We start from the raw sequence: 16,420 nt of genomic DNA, 5'->3' as shown, positions 1-16,420 counted from the left end.
ATCTCTTTTCATGATAAGAATTTTGATTCTTATCATATTTCAGTTAATAATGTTAAAGAACTAAACTGAGTGTTATTGGAAATTATATCTTTACCATATTCTCTACTATTTGTTCCAAAATATAATGAAATGCAGTGACTTTGTGCAGTTTAGTGATTTAAATCACACTAATTTAAGTAAGTACACTATAAAAACACAAAATCTTACCAAGTATTTTGTCTTGTTTCTACTGCAAATGTCTTAGAACACTTAAAATAAGACAGATCTGACTTACAGGTAACTTTTCAACTTGTTTTAAGTCAATAATGTCTTAATACTGATGAAAAATTACCAGTTTCACTAGCAGATTATTTTACTTAAAGGAAGGCATTTTTCTCATAATAAGTTTAAAAGTCTGCCAGTGGAACTAGTACTTTTTTAAAATTTATTTTTAAACTCCTATATCTTGCCGAAAAGTTACTTTTAAGTTTGTTTTGCCTTATTTCGAGTTTTTTTTTATATATTTGCACTAGAAACTAGACAGAAATACGACAGTATCTATTTTATGTAGGAGGATGTGGAGGCAGAGACTGCTCTGGAGGTTTCAGAGCAGGAGGTCCACCAGGGGGCGCTGCAGAGGCAGTTCTTCGGCAGGACAAAGCTGCTGTCGAATGCTGTGGGGACCGTGGAGCGGGTCCAAAACAAGGGAGGAATGGTGGTGATAGAAGGAGGACCTGGAGAAGGGAAAACTGTCTTCATGGTAAATTTACATCCTCAGGTGGTTTGAATCCAGATTATGTTAAAAGGACCTGGGCAGAATTACAAACAGCTTATGAAGACATGGTGATGACGATAAAATATAAATATTTGTGGATCCATATAAAGTTTTCAAATTCTATTTGAGTGGCATTTTCTCTCCTGGGCAATTTCCTGTCTGATTAAATAAAGTCCACTAGTTAGAGGCACAAAATAAAGAAAACCTTAAAGGTGACCTATTATGCTTCAACAGTTTATGAGCTGAACAGAACTTGTTCGTTACATTTTCTGCAAAATCATTCTTGGATGATGAGAATTTAGTCTATTCAGTTCTACTTATTTTGAAATGAAAATGGCTGCAAACAGATGCGCAATTATACAACCACACATCTTTGAAAAGCAGAAGCGGAGCCCCCTATGCAACCAACAAGAATGCAGCAAGAAGTTTCAGCAACAAAATCAGCTGAACAAACATGCAGGAGCTCATCTTGCGTTGCTAGGTGACGGGCAGAACTCCGCTGGGGTTGCTAGGTAACGGCTCAGCGACCATTCAGTATGACTCAACAATCAGGAGGTTTTTGAAACGGCTTATTTTCCACACGCAAAAAGCATTAACCTATTGTCAAACAAAAACAACCTCCAGGTGTTTTTTATTTATTTATTCACTTTATTTCTAAAAGCAGTTGAGACTCGAATGGAAGTACAAAAAATGTACAAAATGTGAATTTTGCATAATAGGTCCTCTTTAAACTCACTATTGTTCTAGGTATTAGAAAAACAGCTGTATTATTTTATGTTTCTATGTTATTCTGTGATTGATCAACTTCTTAGACATTCAGCCCAAGTTGGAAGCCAAATAGATCACAAGGAAACATCTTTTTCAGTAAAATGATTTGTAAATGTGTCCTAGTTGTTTGTCTTTATCACTGTTAAACCAAATATTCCTGCATTTATTCCCTACTGTCAGGCTGCTCTGGCAGATTCCCTTCGAACTGGACTGAAATCCAAAACGAACCTCCACTGCGACGTCATCTCTTACTCCACAGCTGCCAGCCAGTCGGCGCGCTCCGTGGAAAACCTCCTTCGATGCCTTGCTCAGTGGCTCAGAAACAATGAACACACAGAGGAGGAATCACCTCTTCCTCACCTGTACAAGTAAGAAACTCCTACATAGAGTTTCTGCACCAGCAGTTCTTTCCAGCTGCTTTAACCTTTTAATTTTGGATACATTAGGGACTTGCTGTCGGAGTTTCACTCCACTCTGAGTGAAAGGAAGAAGAAGAAGAATAAACCTCTGGTGGTTCTGGTTGATGGAGTGGATCTGGTCCAGGATGGCAAAGGACAGTTTAGCTCTGACTGGATCCCACAGCTGCTTCCTCAGGTTGGTTACAAGAGAATAGGACAATAAATCAACAACAATATATATCGCTATAGATACACGATCTATATCAATAAATAATACATCTGATAGAATATTCACTGAACTTCGGTTCAGAGCCGCACAGCATTCTGGGAGATTCAGGCTGAGGAAAGACTTTAACTCCTCAACCCAACTCTGCCAACTTAGTGAAGTTGGTAAAATAAACTACTCACTCTTTGGTTACCTAGCAACTCACTCACTCTTTGGTTACTTAGCAACGACTTGTTCAGTAACCGGCACAGTAGCAGTTTAAGGTTTCGTCACTGTGACTCATAACTGCTTAAAAGTAAAAAGCAACTGTGTGGAGAGAAAACTGGATAAAACAGGAAAAGGTCGTCCCACCAGTTTGATTGTATTTCAAATTTTTGAAACAAAAACGAATCAATAATTATCGATACAGACTGATATGAAACACTTATATCGTGATACGTTTTTCCAGCATATTTTCGAGCCCTACAAGACGATTAAAACTGAGAGTAAAATTATTTAGTTGGACATTAGATATACAGTACAGACCAAAAGTTTGGACACACTTTCTTGGTCTGTACTGTATAAATATTTAGTTGTTTGTCTTCAGGGTGTCTGCTTGGTGCTGAGCGTCGCGTCCAGTTCACCTCTGCTGCAAACTTTAGCCAAGAAAAAAGGAGCCGAGCCGTTTCCTCTGGGGCAGCTCAGCATGCCGGGTAAGAGGGAGATTGTTCAGAAGGAGCTGGATGTTTTTGGAAAGAAGCTCAGTGACTCTGCATTTAACAACCAGGTTCTGATTTTACATCCTCTGTCTCTTTATGAATGTTACTGGAACTTGTTTTTACTGGAAAACTGTTCTATAAATTCAGCTCCAGACTTTAATAACAAAGAAAGGAGCTGTGAGTCCGCTCTACCTGCACCTGGCCTGTGAAGACCTGAAGAACTTTGCCTCCTTTGAAAAAGTATAGACTCATATTTAGGTTTATTTCATAACCTGAGGAGATGATGGGAGTGAGAGCATGCTGTGTTTTTGTGTTTCAGCTGAAGGAAACTCTGCAGGGTTTGCCTCAGTCTCTGAGTCTGCTGGTCCAGTCCAGCCTGGAGAGACTCTGCAACCAGTACAGAGACATACCTGGACTCCGTCTGAGCCTCGCAGCTCTCGCTGTCAGTAAAAACGGTAAAGTTCTGCAACATGTCATAATAAACAATAAATCAATCAATCACACAATAAATTAAAACAAGAGCAATAATTTACATTTGCATGCTTGTTTTTGTAGTTTGCTTAATCTTTAAAAAAATGCAGCCTTAAGGGTCACTGCTGAAGGTTGAAGTCTGACCTCTAAACCAGAGGTCACAGTGGATCGTTTTCCGATTCAGAACCATGACCTTTGACTTCAACGACCTGGCTATCACTTTCAGTTTCACAACCCACAACAATGTATTGTCTGTAAAGAATCCTGCAGCTGAAATTATGAGGCATCTACCCCAGAATTTACACAAAAACTGAAATATTTCTTGTTTTTGTGCCATGAACATAATGTTCTATTCATAAATGATTTCATTACAGCGACATCTGACTGGGACCATTTCCAGACTTTCTCAGAAGTGTGAATCTTGACTTAGAGAAAGGATTCATTCTGGTCTGTTTGTGTTTTCCTCTTTATCTGCAGGTTTGAAGGAGAGAGACCTGTACTCTGTGCTGAACACGTGTAACAACCTGTCTTCACCGGACGGCCAGGTCTCATGGGAGGAGGTGCTGCAGCTCTCCAGGAAGCCCAAAGGGCGGGTTCCCATGGCAGTTTTCACCCGCATTGTGCAGAATTTACAAAGGTACAGCGCCATCTACTGCTATTAATGAGTAAATAAGCTTTAAAATATAAACTTTAGTTACAGTAGAATAAAATTTACTGTGGAAAAGTTAGAAAAGTCCAACCCATCGATCTGCAACTTGCTGCTCCGGAGTAAAATGTGGCTTTTAGTGACTTTGACCAAAGAATCGCACAATATTTTAAAATATAAAGGTAAATAAAAATGTTTAGCAGTTTTCATAGGCCACAAAGAATTACACTAATAGTGCAGAAAATATTCCCACATTATATAACATTATACAAGTGTCAAACTACATGCAGTTTTTTGTAATTTATATTTCATTGTGTTAAAAAGTCAAATGTTATATTGAAGGAAATGTGATAAATCTAAGAATTTATTCAAGTTAATTAAAAAATCTTACATTTCCTATCGTAGGTATTCAGTTTTTTATTCAGTTTTTGTGGCTCTAAGCAAATTTTGTTTCACTGGACTGAAGGTGTAATTTGTTCTTAGTGTAATTGTTTTTAATAAAAGAAAATAAATTAATTAATTAAAATTAAAACTTAAAAAAATAATTTTATTTTACAAGAAATGGTTCCTCATTTTTTTATATAATTTTTTTTATATGATCAGAACTTCTTGGCCCTTTTAGTTAGAAATCCTTGACCTCCATTTGACCTGGTGTACAAATGCAATTTGACTGTTTAAAAAAAAATAAATAGGAAAGACTGAAAAACATAAAATTGACATCAGATTAATTACGGTAGTTTTGATCTTTGTTGATCAGAGAAGCTTCCAGAATATTTCTGACCTAAATATGTCCACTTTTTAAATTGAAATACTTAGTGTCATTTTCACATCTTAACCTTTTATTAAAATTATTATTTAAGTGGTTTTTGTGATAAATCCTTTGCTAAATATTTACAGATTTAAATTTAGAAGGATGTATTGACATTTTGGCGCTGTAAGGTTGTGTTTTTCTCTCTGTTTGGACCTTTTCCTGCAGCCTGACCGCTCCGTCTCATTGCCAATACACCAACGACGTTTTGGCTCTAAGCAACCCAGAGGTGAAAAGAGGCTTTGAGGGATTTTTCCTCCCAACAGAAACCGAAAGATACAGAGCTCACCTTGTTCTGGCCGGTAAACCAAACACCATCATTCCTTAAATAAGCATACCAGCTATTTTTTGTTATTTTTAATGGGCTCTAATGTTTCTGATTGAACAGGTTATCTGTGGGCGACGGCTGACCCTGAGGGAAACGACTCTTTCCTTCACTCTGAAGGCGATGCGCTCATGCATCTGCCATCAAGCTTGGTTTGTTCACTTTTAAGCGCTACAACAAAACAATATATTTATTTATATGCATATTTCATAACTCCTGTTCAAAGAAAAAGCACTTTTAAGTCCTTGTTGCTTTTGTTTGAACTCGTATAGATTCAGATTGGACAGCAGAGGGCTCTTGATTCGCTTCTCTCCAATTATTATTTCCTGCATGCCAATGTGAGCCACGGCCTCCTTCACCACCTGCTGGAGACGTACGACTTGCATGGTGAGGATGAATTAAGATAATGACAGAAAATGATTAAAGGGGACTTGTTACGCAAAATTCACTTTTTCAGTTTTTGTTCTTTAAATTGGAGTTTCAGCTGACTCTAAAAACAACCCAAACGCTTTATGTGTTCATTCACATCAGCGCAGTTTAATCCGTTTTAATCCAACTCTAGTTTGTTTTACTAGAAAGTCTGGTTTGTTTTGGGAGGTGTGAATGTGTGATTAGACCAAAAAAACGAACTTTGGTTTGCTTGCATACCTCAGTCTCAGTTCGGTTGAAGTGAATTCTGGTGCAGTTGAATGCCAAGTGGACCGGAGACCGCTCCAAAAACAGGAAGTGGACTACAGCATAGAGAATTCTGGGTAAAACAACCTAAACCAATGTGAGAGTCTGTTGCTTCAAGGAGAAATGGCTTGTGGTCTTTTACCAAAGACAAAGAAGAAATCCTACTGACAATACTTCATTTATTCCCCTTTTTTGACAAAGACAGTTGTGCTTTTCTGAGGTTTTCATATTGTTTCCTTCAATGGTTCTTGGTGCAGCGCCACCGCAGGCGAGGAGGGGAACAGGTTTTATCAGTTAGTTTGGTTCGTTTGAAATAGAGCAGCTGAAAATGTAACAAGCGTTGCAACGTTGTTCAAGAATCTAACCGAGTCTGCAGAACTATCAGGTGTGAAAACATCCACAAAAAAAAACACACAGCCATGTTTTGGTAATAAGTTAATGTTTTTAGTGTCTGGAAAATGAGCCGTTTCAAAAACCTTCTGAATGTAACATCACAAATCAGCAGGTACAGTCTGTTACCAAGCAACCCCAGCTGACCTCCAGCAGGTTTGGTCAGCTGGTTTTATCGCTGTATGCGCTGTACAATGGCTGCTGGAAAAAACAAATTGTTTGGTGTTGACTTACCATCCAGAAAGCTTTTGCTGTTTTCTTTCTCGTTATGCAGGAGGCTCCAGTTCTGCTTTTCAAAGATGTACGGCTGTATAATTAAGCGTCTGTTTGCAGCCATTTTCACGCTTGAGTGTAAATATGTAAATGTATTATGTTCAAAGAAGCATAATACATCCCCTTTAATTTGATTTATAAATGAGGTTTAACAATCAGATTTGTTTTTCTTTGGTTATTGATTGATAATTGGTCTTTTCTCTTAAATGTTTCTCTCTCTCTCTTTAGATAAACAGCCCAAAAATACACCTCACTGTAAGTCTTTTAAGAAAAACTGTTAGAAATAATTTGACCATGGGATATGAAGTTTGGTTCCCGAAACATTTCATCGCTCATGTCACCTTTCTTCCATCAGCTGACCTGGATAAACATCTGGACGACTGTTGCGGTTTCCTGAAGCGCCACACCTCAACGCTCTCCATGTGCCCGGCGCTTTTCGTCCAGCAGGCGCTTAACGAGCCTCCGGAAACATCAGCTCACATCTGGGCTGCAGGCCTGGAGGGGAAACGCGGAGTCCGGGTGATCGAGTGTCTGAACAGCAGCGAAGGCAACGCTCCAGAAATGACGTAAACTTTATTTTTATGGTTGCAGTTAGAGACGTCTTCACCTCAGTGCAACTAGCTTATAATTAGAAACTAAAGTCTGCAAGCAACTTTTTATTAGATTATTTAAAGAACCTATTATTGAGGTTTTTGTAAAGATTTAGTTTTTTGTGTTTGACCTCAGTGCGCTGGTGTCAACCTTCTCCTCCGAACCAACCTGTGTGATTCTGAGTCCGGACAAACAGCTGGTTGTGGTTGGTACCGGACAGGGAACGCTGCACTTTGTCAACGCACAAACTGGACAGGTACTGAGATTATATTCAGATTATCTCTGCTATTAATCCTGCCACAAAATACAGTCTTATACAGTATTTTCAGTATTTCTGTAGAGCAGGTCTCTTTATTTTATATGCTTGTATTTCACGGCTCAGTTATTGACTGTGTGATGTTTCCTTTGTAACTTTGTACTTTGGGGTTTTTATTGTGTAAAGCGCCTCGATGCTGAAATGTGCTTTACAAGTAAACTTGATTGATATTATGAGAAAAATCGTGAGAATAAAATCGTAACATTATGAGAACAGTCATCCCAACTCTTCCTTGTGAGGATTAACTGTAAGGATTTCCTCCGTCCTGTGAACAGGAAGTGAAGTCGCTGGTGAGCAGCTGCGACGGCGTCTCCAGCTGTGTCTTCCTGAACGACGCGCAGCTCGTTTCCACTTCCTTCGACGGGAGACTGGAGGTGTGGGACGTCCAGAACGGATGCAGGTGGGAGGAGAGCTGAGACCATTTAAACATTTATTTATAGTTACTATTTTATGTGACTTAAATTGTGAGTAATTTCTTGTTGCTGCAGGACGGCTTTGATTGACGGCCACACCAATACGATAACGGCGAGTGACATCACTCCGGACAGGAAACACCTCGCAACTGTGTCCCTTGACCTCACGCTGAAAGTTGGTCTTCTCTTCGTTTAATTAAAACCAAATATCCTGCTGTGCTTATTTATTGGTTTTAGGCAGCAACAATTAACTCAAAATAACATCCTGAGAGTGGCAGAAGAGCCTTAGGTTCAAACTAAATCTATTAAAAAGTGAACTTTTCCGAGGTGGGAAAGTTTTTTTTGTTCTAAGAAAAAAACCTGAAATGTGTCGACACAGAAAACGTTTTTACTCACACGTTCGACTCCAGACAGGTCTCCAACATTCTCCTTTTTTCTGATTCAAACTTTCTGTTTCTTAGGTTTGGTCTTCAGCTAAAGCTAACGAAGTAGCCTCTCTGTCCAGCACCAGCCCCTTCAACTGTGTGACCTTTGACCCAGAGGGTCACCTGCTGGCTGCGGGATGCTGGGATGGAAACGTTACAGTGTGGAATTGGCTGCAGAATAAAATAGAAACTGTAAGTTTTATATTGACAGCAGAGCTGCAAATGATTTAAAATCCAAGTTGTTTTTGATCTTTTATGGGTAAATATTGAGATTTTCAAATTTTCCAGCATTTTTATGTTTTTAATCAATAGAAAATTGCTTAAAAATGTATAAATGATCAAATCGTGTTGGTGCTTGAACCTTTATAATATATTCAGGATTTGAACTGGTGCTTGAAATCCTTGAAAATGATTTGTTTTGTTTAAAGTCTTGGGTTGTTTATTTTGCAATAGGATTAAATTTAATGTTTGATTAAAAGCCTATATTTGGAAAACGTGATTTATAGTTGAAATCAAATATTTTCAGTTTTTTTTTTCCTCACTGAAATTAAATCCGACTAAAACTTTTCTTTTAGCTCAGATAAAATTAGCAAAATAATTTGTATTTGGTAAATTTCAGAAAACTTAACAAGAACATTTTTTTAGAGATTTATGTTTCATAACTATTTTGTAAATTGTGTTTAAACATTTAATTTGAGCAGGAAGGTCATTCAACTCAACAAGGTTGATGACCTCAACCTTGTTGAGGTCATCAACCTTGTTGAATGAATTGAATATTCATTTCAATGTAATGAATATTTATGATTATTAATGACTCAATTATTTATTGATATTTGTAATTGGTGTTAAAAAGTTAGACAATCTTATTAAATTGGAGCACCTACCTTCCTTCCTTCCTTCCTTCTTTCCTTCCTTCCTTCCTTCCTTCTGGGTTGCCGGATTTATTTAGATTTATTTTCTTAATCGAATTAGTGTTTTGTTTTCAGATTTGTCAGGTATTTTCTGTGTTTGAGTCAAACATTTCAAAACATAAAATTTGGTTATATTTTTGCTTACAGTACTAAATTATCAAATATAATGTTGGATTGAAACTGACTTTTTTTAGTTGGTTTGTGTTGTTTTTATCTCCAAGTTGTAGTTGTGGGAAAGTTTGAAAATTGTTTGAATTTTATTGAAGGAAAAGTGAATGAAGAACTGTTCAAACACACAAAAAATGTGAATCTGTTTTAGATATTTATCATTGTAGGATAAACCAGAAAGTCGGACTAAAACGTAGCGGTATATTTTGTGTTTTTCCCTCAGTCGCTGTGCGGCCACCAGCGATCGGTGCGCAGCCTCTGTTTCTCCCCGTCCTCCTCCTCCATGCTCTGCTCCGGCTGCGTGTCCGGACAGGTGAGGCTCTGGTCGGTGTCCACCTCCACCTGCGTGGGCGTCTTCCAGGCTCACAGCGGCGCCGCGGAGACGCTCGCCTTCCTGGAGGACGGCGCCATGCTGCTGAGCGCCGGCTCCGATCACAACGTGAGGCAATCAGGTTCAATTTGCTGCCATAAGATGAACGCGAAATTTTAAAACCGCAATGATGTGACGGAGTATTATGGCCACACTAAGAAAATAAAAAATAAAATTACGAGAATAAAGTCAGAATATTTTGACTTTATTTTCAAAATATTATATATTCTCATATTATTATGACTTTACTTTTGTATTATTTAGACTTTTTTCTCGTAATATTATCACTACTCTCATACAACTTATTACAATATTATGAATTTATTCTTGTACATGTTTATTCTCATAATTTTATTTTTTCTTAGTGGCCCTAATACTCCGTCATACATTAAAACATTAATGATTTTCTCTCTTCGTTTGTGAAACAGCTCCACCTCTGGTCAGGAGGACTTGGTCGCTCAGTCGCTGCTTTAAAAAGTGATGAAGTAAGTTAATATTTTTACATAAATAATGTTTTTCTGGGCATTAAATTAATTTGAAGTTATAACTACTGTATTATATTTGAATGCCTTTTACAAACATCCCAAATTGAAGATTAAAACTAGATCAGAAGTCTGCAATTTTATCAATTAAAAGAAGCCAATTTCTTCCTCAATCCAGTTAAATAAAGCAAGCAGATGTTGCTTATGTTTATGTTGCTTTTGGAAGAAAAAAAACTCATTTTTAATAAATATTTACTTGAGAAAATTTGTTATTTTTGAAAACTTGAGAACCTTCACCAAAAGATAGTAAAAACAGTTTATTATATAGGATGTTGATATAGCTATTTAAAAAAAACACATTTAGTGTCCAAACTGATTACAAGACAAATAAATCTAAAGAATATAACTTTTACTTTTAGTGTCATTCTGTGGAAGTTCAGTGCAAATGTTCTATGAAAAAAACAGAAAAAATGACTAAAACATCTTTTTTTAAATATATAGTTAAAAACATTACTTATCTCTAATCCTTTATAGCTAAAGTTTTAAAGCTGTGTTGTGTTTGCAGACTTGATCCATTTAGTGTTTGGATTAAGGATAAAGTCGTTTTGTTATGTTTTAGCGTTTCAAAACAGAAGTTTTATCTTCGTTCTTTTCAAATTGTTGTTGTTGTTTTTATTTTAAGTGTGAGTTGGAGCCTCCTCACAAAAAGCCTAAATGTGCAACATCGGATCCGGCCGCGCTCTGCGTGGCGGTGAGCGGCGACTACGCTGCTGTGGGTTACCACGGCGACGGCATCAAACTCTTCAGGACTGATTCAGGTGAGCTTTAATTTAACAGACGAGCAAATGGTTTATCTAAGAGGAGAGAAAATGTGATTTTTAATTTGAAAACATGACTTGTTTTAACTAAATCAGATTAGATCTTGATACTGCCTGGTAAAATGTCCCGTTAAAACCGTTTATGTGAAAATAAAACTTGGTTTATACAATTAAATCTCTGAAAAGTATTTAAAGTAAACGTTGATTGTCAAAAATAACTCGATAGCATACTGTAAAATGATTTAACTGTTTAAATGTAAGTGAAATGTGGTTTGTAGAATTAAATTATTGAAAAATATTAAAATAAATGTCAATTTTAACAAATATCTCGATGGGAAACTGTAAAATGACCTTTTTATTTGAAACTTTGCAGAATCACATTTCTGAAAATTAGGTAAAATAAACAGTGAAAACAAAAAAGAAAAATGTTTTTGCCAATTTATAAAAAACGATTTTCATATAATAACAAATTGTATTTATGTAAGTGAATTTTGTGTAATTGTGTAATTTAGAATTACATTTCTGAAAATTGTAAAAAAAATAAATAAACATTAAGTGTCCAATTCCTAAGAAGGATATTGACAGCACACTGTAAAATGACAGTTTGTAGAATAAAGTAATTTAAAACGAACCTAAAGTGTACAGTTTTTAGAAAAAGAACATTTTAGCATTCTCTGAAATTACATTTTAAAGTTGTTAATATGAAAGCAAAACTTGATTTGTACAATTAAATTTCTGAAAATTATTTAAAATTATTTTCAAGAGTAATTTGTAAAAAAGAAAGTTGCTGTAAAACAATCTCTTAAAACTGTTTAAAAGAAAGTAAAACTTAGTTTTAATAAAAAATAAAGATGAGTGATTTAAATAATTCATCAGTATGGATCACGTTGTGTAACTTCAGCATAAATTGATGAAATTGACTTTGTAACGACTCTTTGTCGTCGTTGCAGGTGAAAAGATTTGGGCCTCCACGGATCTCGGGGTGTCCGTGAACTGCCTGCTGTGGGTTCCCGAGGACCCGGAGCGGAGCGGGCCGGAGCTGCTGGTTTCTGGAGGAAGCGACAAACATTTGAGGCTGTGGAGGAAAATCGAAGGAGAGGAGGGAGTTGTTGAAGGCCTGAAACACCTGAGGACGATCGGGATGCAAACCGGCAGCATCCTGGCGATGAGGCAGAACTTGACGGTTCTGGCTTCAGCTTCAGGTAAAACCCACAGTTACACTTTAAGTTTCATATGAGTTATGAGTGATTTCTACTTAAAATCAGTTAATATCAGTGAAAAAATGCCTGTTTGGTTCCTGTGAGTCTGATCTAGGCGATTATGGCGGCTGCTCAGGGCTTCATGGCTTTGGGGGAGACATGAAAAGTTGAAACAAAAACAAAGGAAAAAAAGTTCAACTGGGCCTCAAATTACTTTTCTTAAATGAATAAATTTTATTTAAACACATATTTGATTAAGCGCTAAATTAAAGGGTCGTTTCACTGCAAAAACACAAAATCTTACCAGGTAATTATGGTTTAGTTTCCAGTTCAGATATTTTAGTACACTTGAAATTAGACCAAACTAACTTACAAGTAACTTTTCAACGAGATATACGAGATAGTTATTATAATTAGTTGAACCGATGGCCGATTTATCGGCACCGATTTCCTTAATTTTGAGAGTTTGACCAGCATCAGGTCATGTCTGCACGTTTGCAGTTAACAACTCTGCTACCAACTAACCGACTTTCATACTGTACTTGGCGACATTTCAGATTAAAAAAAGAATGTCATAGACCAAAGCAAGAATCAACAGATCTTTATCGGCCAGAAAACTACAATCGGTGCGCCCATATATATATAATTTCACTGTTTCCACCTGAAACAGATGATTTCAGCATCGCGCTGACGCCTCTGAAGGATCTGACCGACGCCTCCAAACTGAAGGCGAAGGCTTTGCTGCGCGGCCACCAGGGAGGAATCACCTGCTTGGCGTTCAGTCCCGACGGGTCGCGGCTGCTGTCAGGTGGAAAAGATCAGGTGACCCCTTCAGCTCGTTTAGTCAGCCGACCTTTAATTCACACATTATTATGTCCAATGTTCAGTTTCAAAGCAGTATTTGTGCTCTGATGGTACCTGGGTTTGTTTTCAGGCTTTGATGGTTTGGAGCGCCGACCCAAATCAAGCAGCTCGGCTGAAATCGCTCCCCAACGCTCACAGAGATTGGATCACCGGCTGCGCCTGGACTCCCGACTGCGCTGTGAGTTCACCTCCGCTCCAAATGAACTATTCCCCTTCTGACTCTGTCTGGAAAACTGTCTGGCAAAATTCTGTATCTGTCGTACGACGGCTTGTTGCAGACAGACGAAAAAGAAAGAGTAGTAAAAAAAGAAAATACTGAGTTTGAATATTTGAACATTTTCTAAAAAACAACAACTTAGTTTTCAAAAACTTCTTTGTTTGAAAAGTTGATCATTTTTGACTTTTAAAACTTTTTTTTTCTAGAACATTTCTGAGATGTTTTTTCAAGCAAATCTTTGTCTATTCAAACTTTTCGTGAAAAAACAAGGACATTTCTGCAATTTCTTTTGGCAGAAATTTGTTTTTTCTTCTTTCTACTAACACGCCATCGTACCGCCAACTGCGAGCTTAAAAACAGGAAACCCCTTAAAAGAAAAACTCAGCATGATTATTTAGACAACAAACATTTGGAAGACAGAAAAACGCAGAAGCAATGAACTAGTAGTACTTTCTCTGGAAAAGAAAAACAAACAGCAACAAAGTTATTTGTAGAAATATCTCTGTCAAACTTTTGGTTAAAACATGTTTGTTTTTCTTTCAGTGGGTAGAAAATACAGAAATTTTACTCAAGAGTGGAGACACTTCATATAAAAAATTACTCGGCATTGTAAAAATACTCCCTAATAATATATATATATATTTTTTCAAAAGTTACTCAAGTAGTTGTAACTATTTGCTGCCCGACTCTGATTACACTGATTATATCTCTCCAATATTCTGAACTGGTTATTAAAAAATCTCCTTACATTTAGTATTTTCTCTTGGCTTCTTGTGTTTTCTTCTAGATAAGCTCATCAAATGACGGGAGGCTTTGTTTTTGGGACCTGGAAGCCGGTTCGCATCTCAAAGAAATCTCCTGGAGGAATCCGCTGACCTCCGTCTGCTGCCTGGTGAGCAAATTTTAAACTCAGAGTTTATAATTTGGCGTGTGGATGAAGCATATACAGTACATGCCTTATTGCTTCTCAGGCCGATAACAAATTTTGCTGAGCGATTAATTGTCTGAAAAATTATTGCCATAAACGATAATATTGTTTGAAGACCATTTTATACTGATCTAATGGTAATGACATAATAATGGAAGCACATTCTGCCATGAGGAAGGAACAGGTGAACTGTTGCACCAGAGCTTAGCCTTTCTTCACCCACTGTCGTCAATAAAACGGGAAAAAGGCAGGAAGAAACAATAAAGCCGAAAAATTAAAGCGAGGTCGATAATTTTTGCCTTTTGCTTCTGTTATTTTGTTAAGTTTGTCTTACAGGTGTTGCTGTTTCTGTGTGCAGGGTCGGCATGTGATCGCCGGCTCTTCAGAGGGATCCCTGCATGTTTGGGATTGGGAGAAAAACACTGAAATCTGCCACATTTCCGCCCACAAGCAACGTATAAACCACTGCTCTCTGCTCCCAAACGCTGGTGCTGAAACTCTTCTAGACTCCTCGTTTGTTCTTAATCATATTCAGTCAAATTTGGTGCCAATATTTTTTAACTTTTTCTGAAATTTCGTCTCTAGACAAGGAGAAGGAAACAAAACCAGAAGAACTGACTGTTTTCACAGCTTCAGACGACGGCACAGTGCAGCTCTGGAAACCTCTGGAGGTATTTCACAGCAGATAAAACCCGCCCACTTCATTAAATTAAACTTCTAATGTCCAAATATGTTTTATGTGCAACACTTAGACATGTGCGATGCTGGATGTTTTTATATTGACCCGAATTCATGTAAATACACGACCAGCATCCAGCGTTTCCACACAGGAAATTTGGTAAAAAATTGGTGGTCGAGGCGTTCCACTGGCGGTCCATCGGTTGTCCATCGGTTGTCCACCGGCGGTCCACCGGTTGTCCACCGGCATTCCACCGGCGGTCCACCGGCGGTCCATCGGTTGTCCACTGGCGGTCCATCGGTTGTCCATCGGTTGTCCACTGGCGGTCCATCGGTTGTCCATCGGTTGTCCACCGGCGGTCCACCGGTTGTCCACCGGCATTCCACCGGCGGTCCACTGGCGGTCCATCGGTTGTCCACCGGCGGTCCATCGGTTGTCCACCGGCGGTCCACCGGTTGTCCATCGGTTGTCCATCGGTTGTCCACTGGCGGTCCATCGGTTGTCCATCGGTTGTCCACTGGCGGTCCATCGGTTGTCCATTGGTTGTCCACCGGCGGTCCATCGGTTGTCCATCGGTTGTCCACTGGCGGTCCATCGGTTGTCCACTGGCGGTCCATCGGTTGTCCACCGGCGGTCCACCGGTTGTCCATCGGTTGTCCATCGGTTGTCCACTGGCGGTCCATCGGTTGTCCATCGGTTGTCCACTGGCGGTCCATCGGTTGTCCATCGGTTGTCCACCGGCGGTCCATCGGTTGTCCATCGGTTGTCCACCGGCGGTCCATCGGTTGTCCACTGGCGGTCCATTGGTTGTCCACCGGCGGTCCATCGGTTGTCCATCGGTTGTCCACTGGCGGTCCACCGGCGGTCCATCGGTTGTCCACCGGCGGTCCATCGGTTGTCCACCGGCGGTCCACCGGCGGTCCATCGGTTGTCCACTGGCGGTCCATCGGTTGTCCATCGGTTGTCCACCGGCGGTCCATCGGTTGTCCACTGGCGGTCCATCGGTTGTCCATCGGTTGTCCACTGGCGGTCCATCGGTTGTCCATCGGTTGTCCACTGGCGGTCCATCGGTTGTCCATCGGTTGTCCACCGGCGGTCCACCGGCGGTCCATCGGTTGTCCACCGGCGGTCCACCGGTTGTCCATCGGTTGTCCATCGGTTGTCCATCGGTTGTCCACCGGCGGTCCACCGGTTGTCCACCGGTTGTCCACTGTGTTTTTGTATTAAAAGATATTAAGTAGGCAGAAAATTTAAAAATATTACTGGGTATTTATATGTTACTGGAAGACATCGCCAGTGAAACGCTATTTAAATCCACAACTATAGAATCTTAAAACCAACAAATTAAAAAATATAATTATAATGAATATCAATTATTTGCACTTCTGTTTAATCCAAATTACGTCAGCAGCTTCATAAGGCCCCCCAGGGCTTCAGGGGCCCATAAATGCTAATATTTTAACACAAACCACAGATATATAAAAGTAAAAATTGTTTACTGAGATTATCAAAGCTCCTAAAGGACAATGTTCATAGTTAAATTGTTTTGTTACCATAGCAACAATCTGAGGCTGTGAGTTTAATCTTTGAGTTTGAGCTGTGTTTGT

At 38.9% G+C, this 16,420-nt stretch overlaps 1 protein-coding gene across 5 annotated transcripts in view; it reads left to right on the top strand.

Moving 5' to 3' along the window:
- tep1 (telomerase-associated protein 1) overlaps positions 1 to 16,420 on the top strand; it is a 39,064-nt gene that overhangs the window by 16,899 nt on the left and 5,745 nt on the right. For all 5 annotated transcript variants that reach the window (XR_003595943.1, XR_003595944.1, XM_028020965.1 and 2 more), the window contains exons 23-47: positions 551 to 739; positions 1,703 to 1,890; positions 1,969 to 2,116; positions 2,733 to 2,912; positions 2,992 to 3,084; positions 3,164 to 3,299; positions 3,793 to 3,952; positions 4,938 to 5,071; positions 5,158 to 5,246; positions 5,367 to 5,481; positions 6,661 to 6,687; positions 6,788 to 6,998; positions 7,159 to 7,279; positions 7,615 to 7,739; positions 7,828 to 7,927; positions 8,214 to 8,369; positions 9,480 to 9,695; positions 10,055 to 10,111; positions 10,791 to 10,926; positions 11,877 to 12,128; positions 12,796 to 12,947; positions 13,060 to 13,167; positions 13,994 to 14,098; positions 14,493 to 14,622; positions 14,720 to 14,805. Coding sequence is in view for 3 of the 5 variants with exons in the window: in XM_028020965.1 (XP_027876766.1) it covers positions 551 to 739; positions 1,703 to 1,890; positions 1,969 to 2,116; positions 2,733 to 2,912; positions 2,992 to 3,084; positions 3,164 to 3,299; positions 3,793 to 3,952; positions 4,938 to 5,071; positions 5,158 to 5,246; positions 5,367 to 5,481; positions 6,661 to 6,687; positions 6,788 to 6,998; positions 7,159 to 7,279; positions 7,615 to 7,739; positions 7,828 to 7,927; positions 8,214 to 8,369; positions 9,480 to 9,695; positions 10,055 to 10,111; positions 10,791 to 10,926; positions 11,877 to 12,128; positions 12,796 to 12,947; positions 13,060 to 13,167; positions 13,994 to 14,098; positions 14,493 to 14,622; positions 14,720 to 14,805 (3,414 nt within the window). In the remaining 2 variants the exon portion in view is untranslated. The remainder of the gene's footprint in view (positions 1 to 550; positions 740 to 1,702; positions 1,891 to 1,968; positions 2,117 to 2,732; positions 2,913 to 2,991; positions 3,085 to 3,163; positions 3,300 to 3,792; positions 3,953 to 4,937; positions 5,072 to 5,157; positions 5,247 to 5,366; positions 5,482 to 6,660; positions 6,688 to 6,787; positions 6,999 to 7,158; positions 7,280 to 7,614; positions 7,740 to 7,827; positions 7,928 to 8,213; positions 8,370 to 9,479; positions 9,696 to 10,054; positions 10,112 to 10,790; positions 10,927 to 11,876; positions 12,129 to 12,795; positions 12,948 to 13,059; positions 13,168 to 13,993; positions 14,099 to 14,492; positions 14,623 to 14,719; positions 14,806 to 16,420) is intronic.

This window comes from Xiphophorus couchianus, chromosome 6, assembly GCF_001444195.1.
Source record: "Xiphophorus couchianus chromosome 6, X_couchianus-1.0, whole genome shotgun sequence".
Classification (NCBI taxonomy): Eukaryota; Metazoa; Chordata; class Actinopteri; order Cyprinodontiformes; family Poeciliidae; genus Xiphophorus; species Xiphophorus couchianus.
The sequence above is the reverse complement of the archived record's forward strand: the minus strand, read 5'-3'. Positions and strand labels throughout refer to the sequence as shown.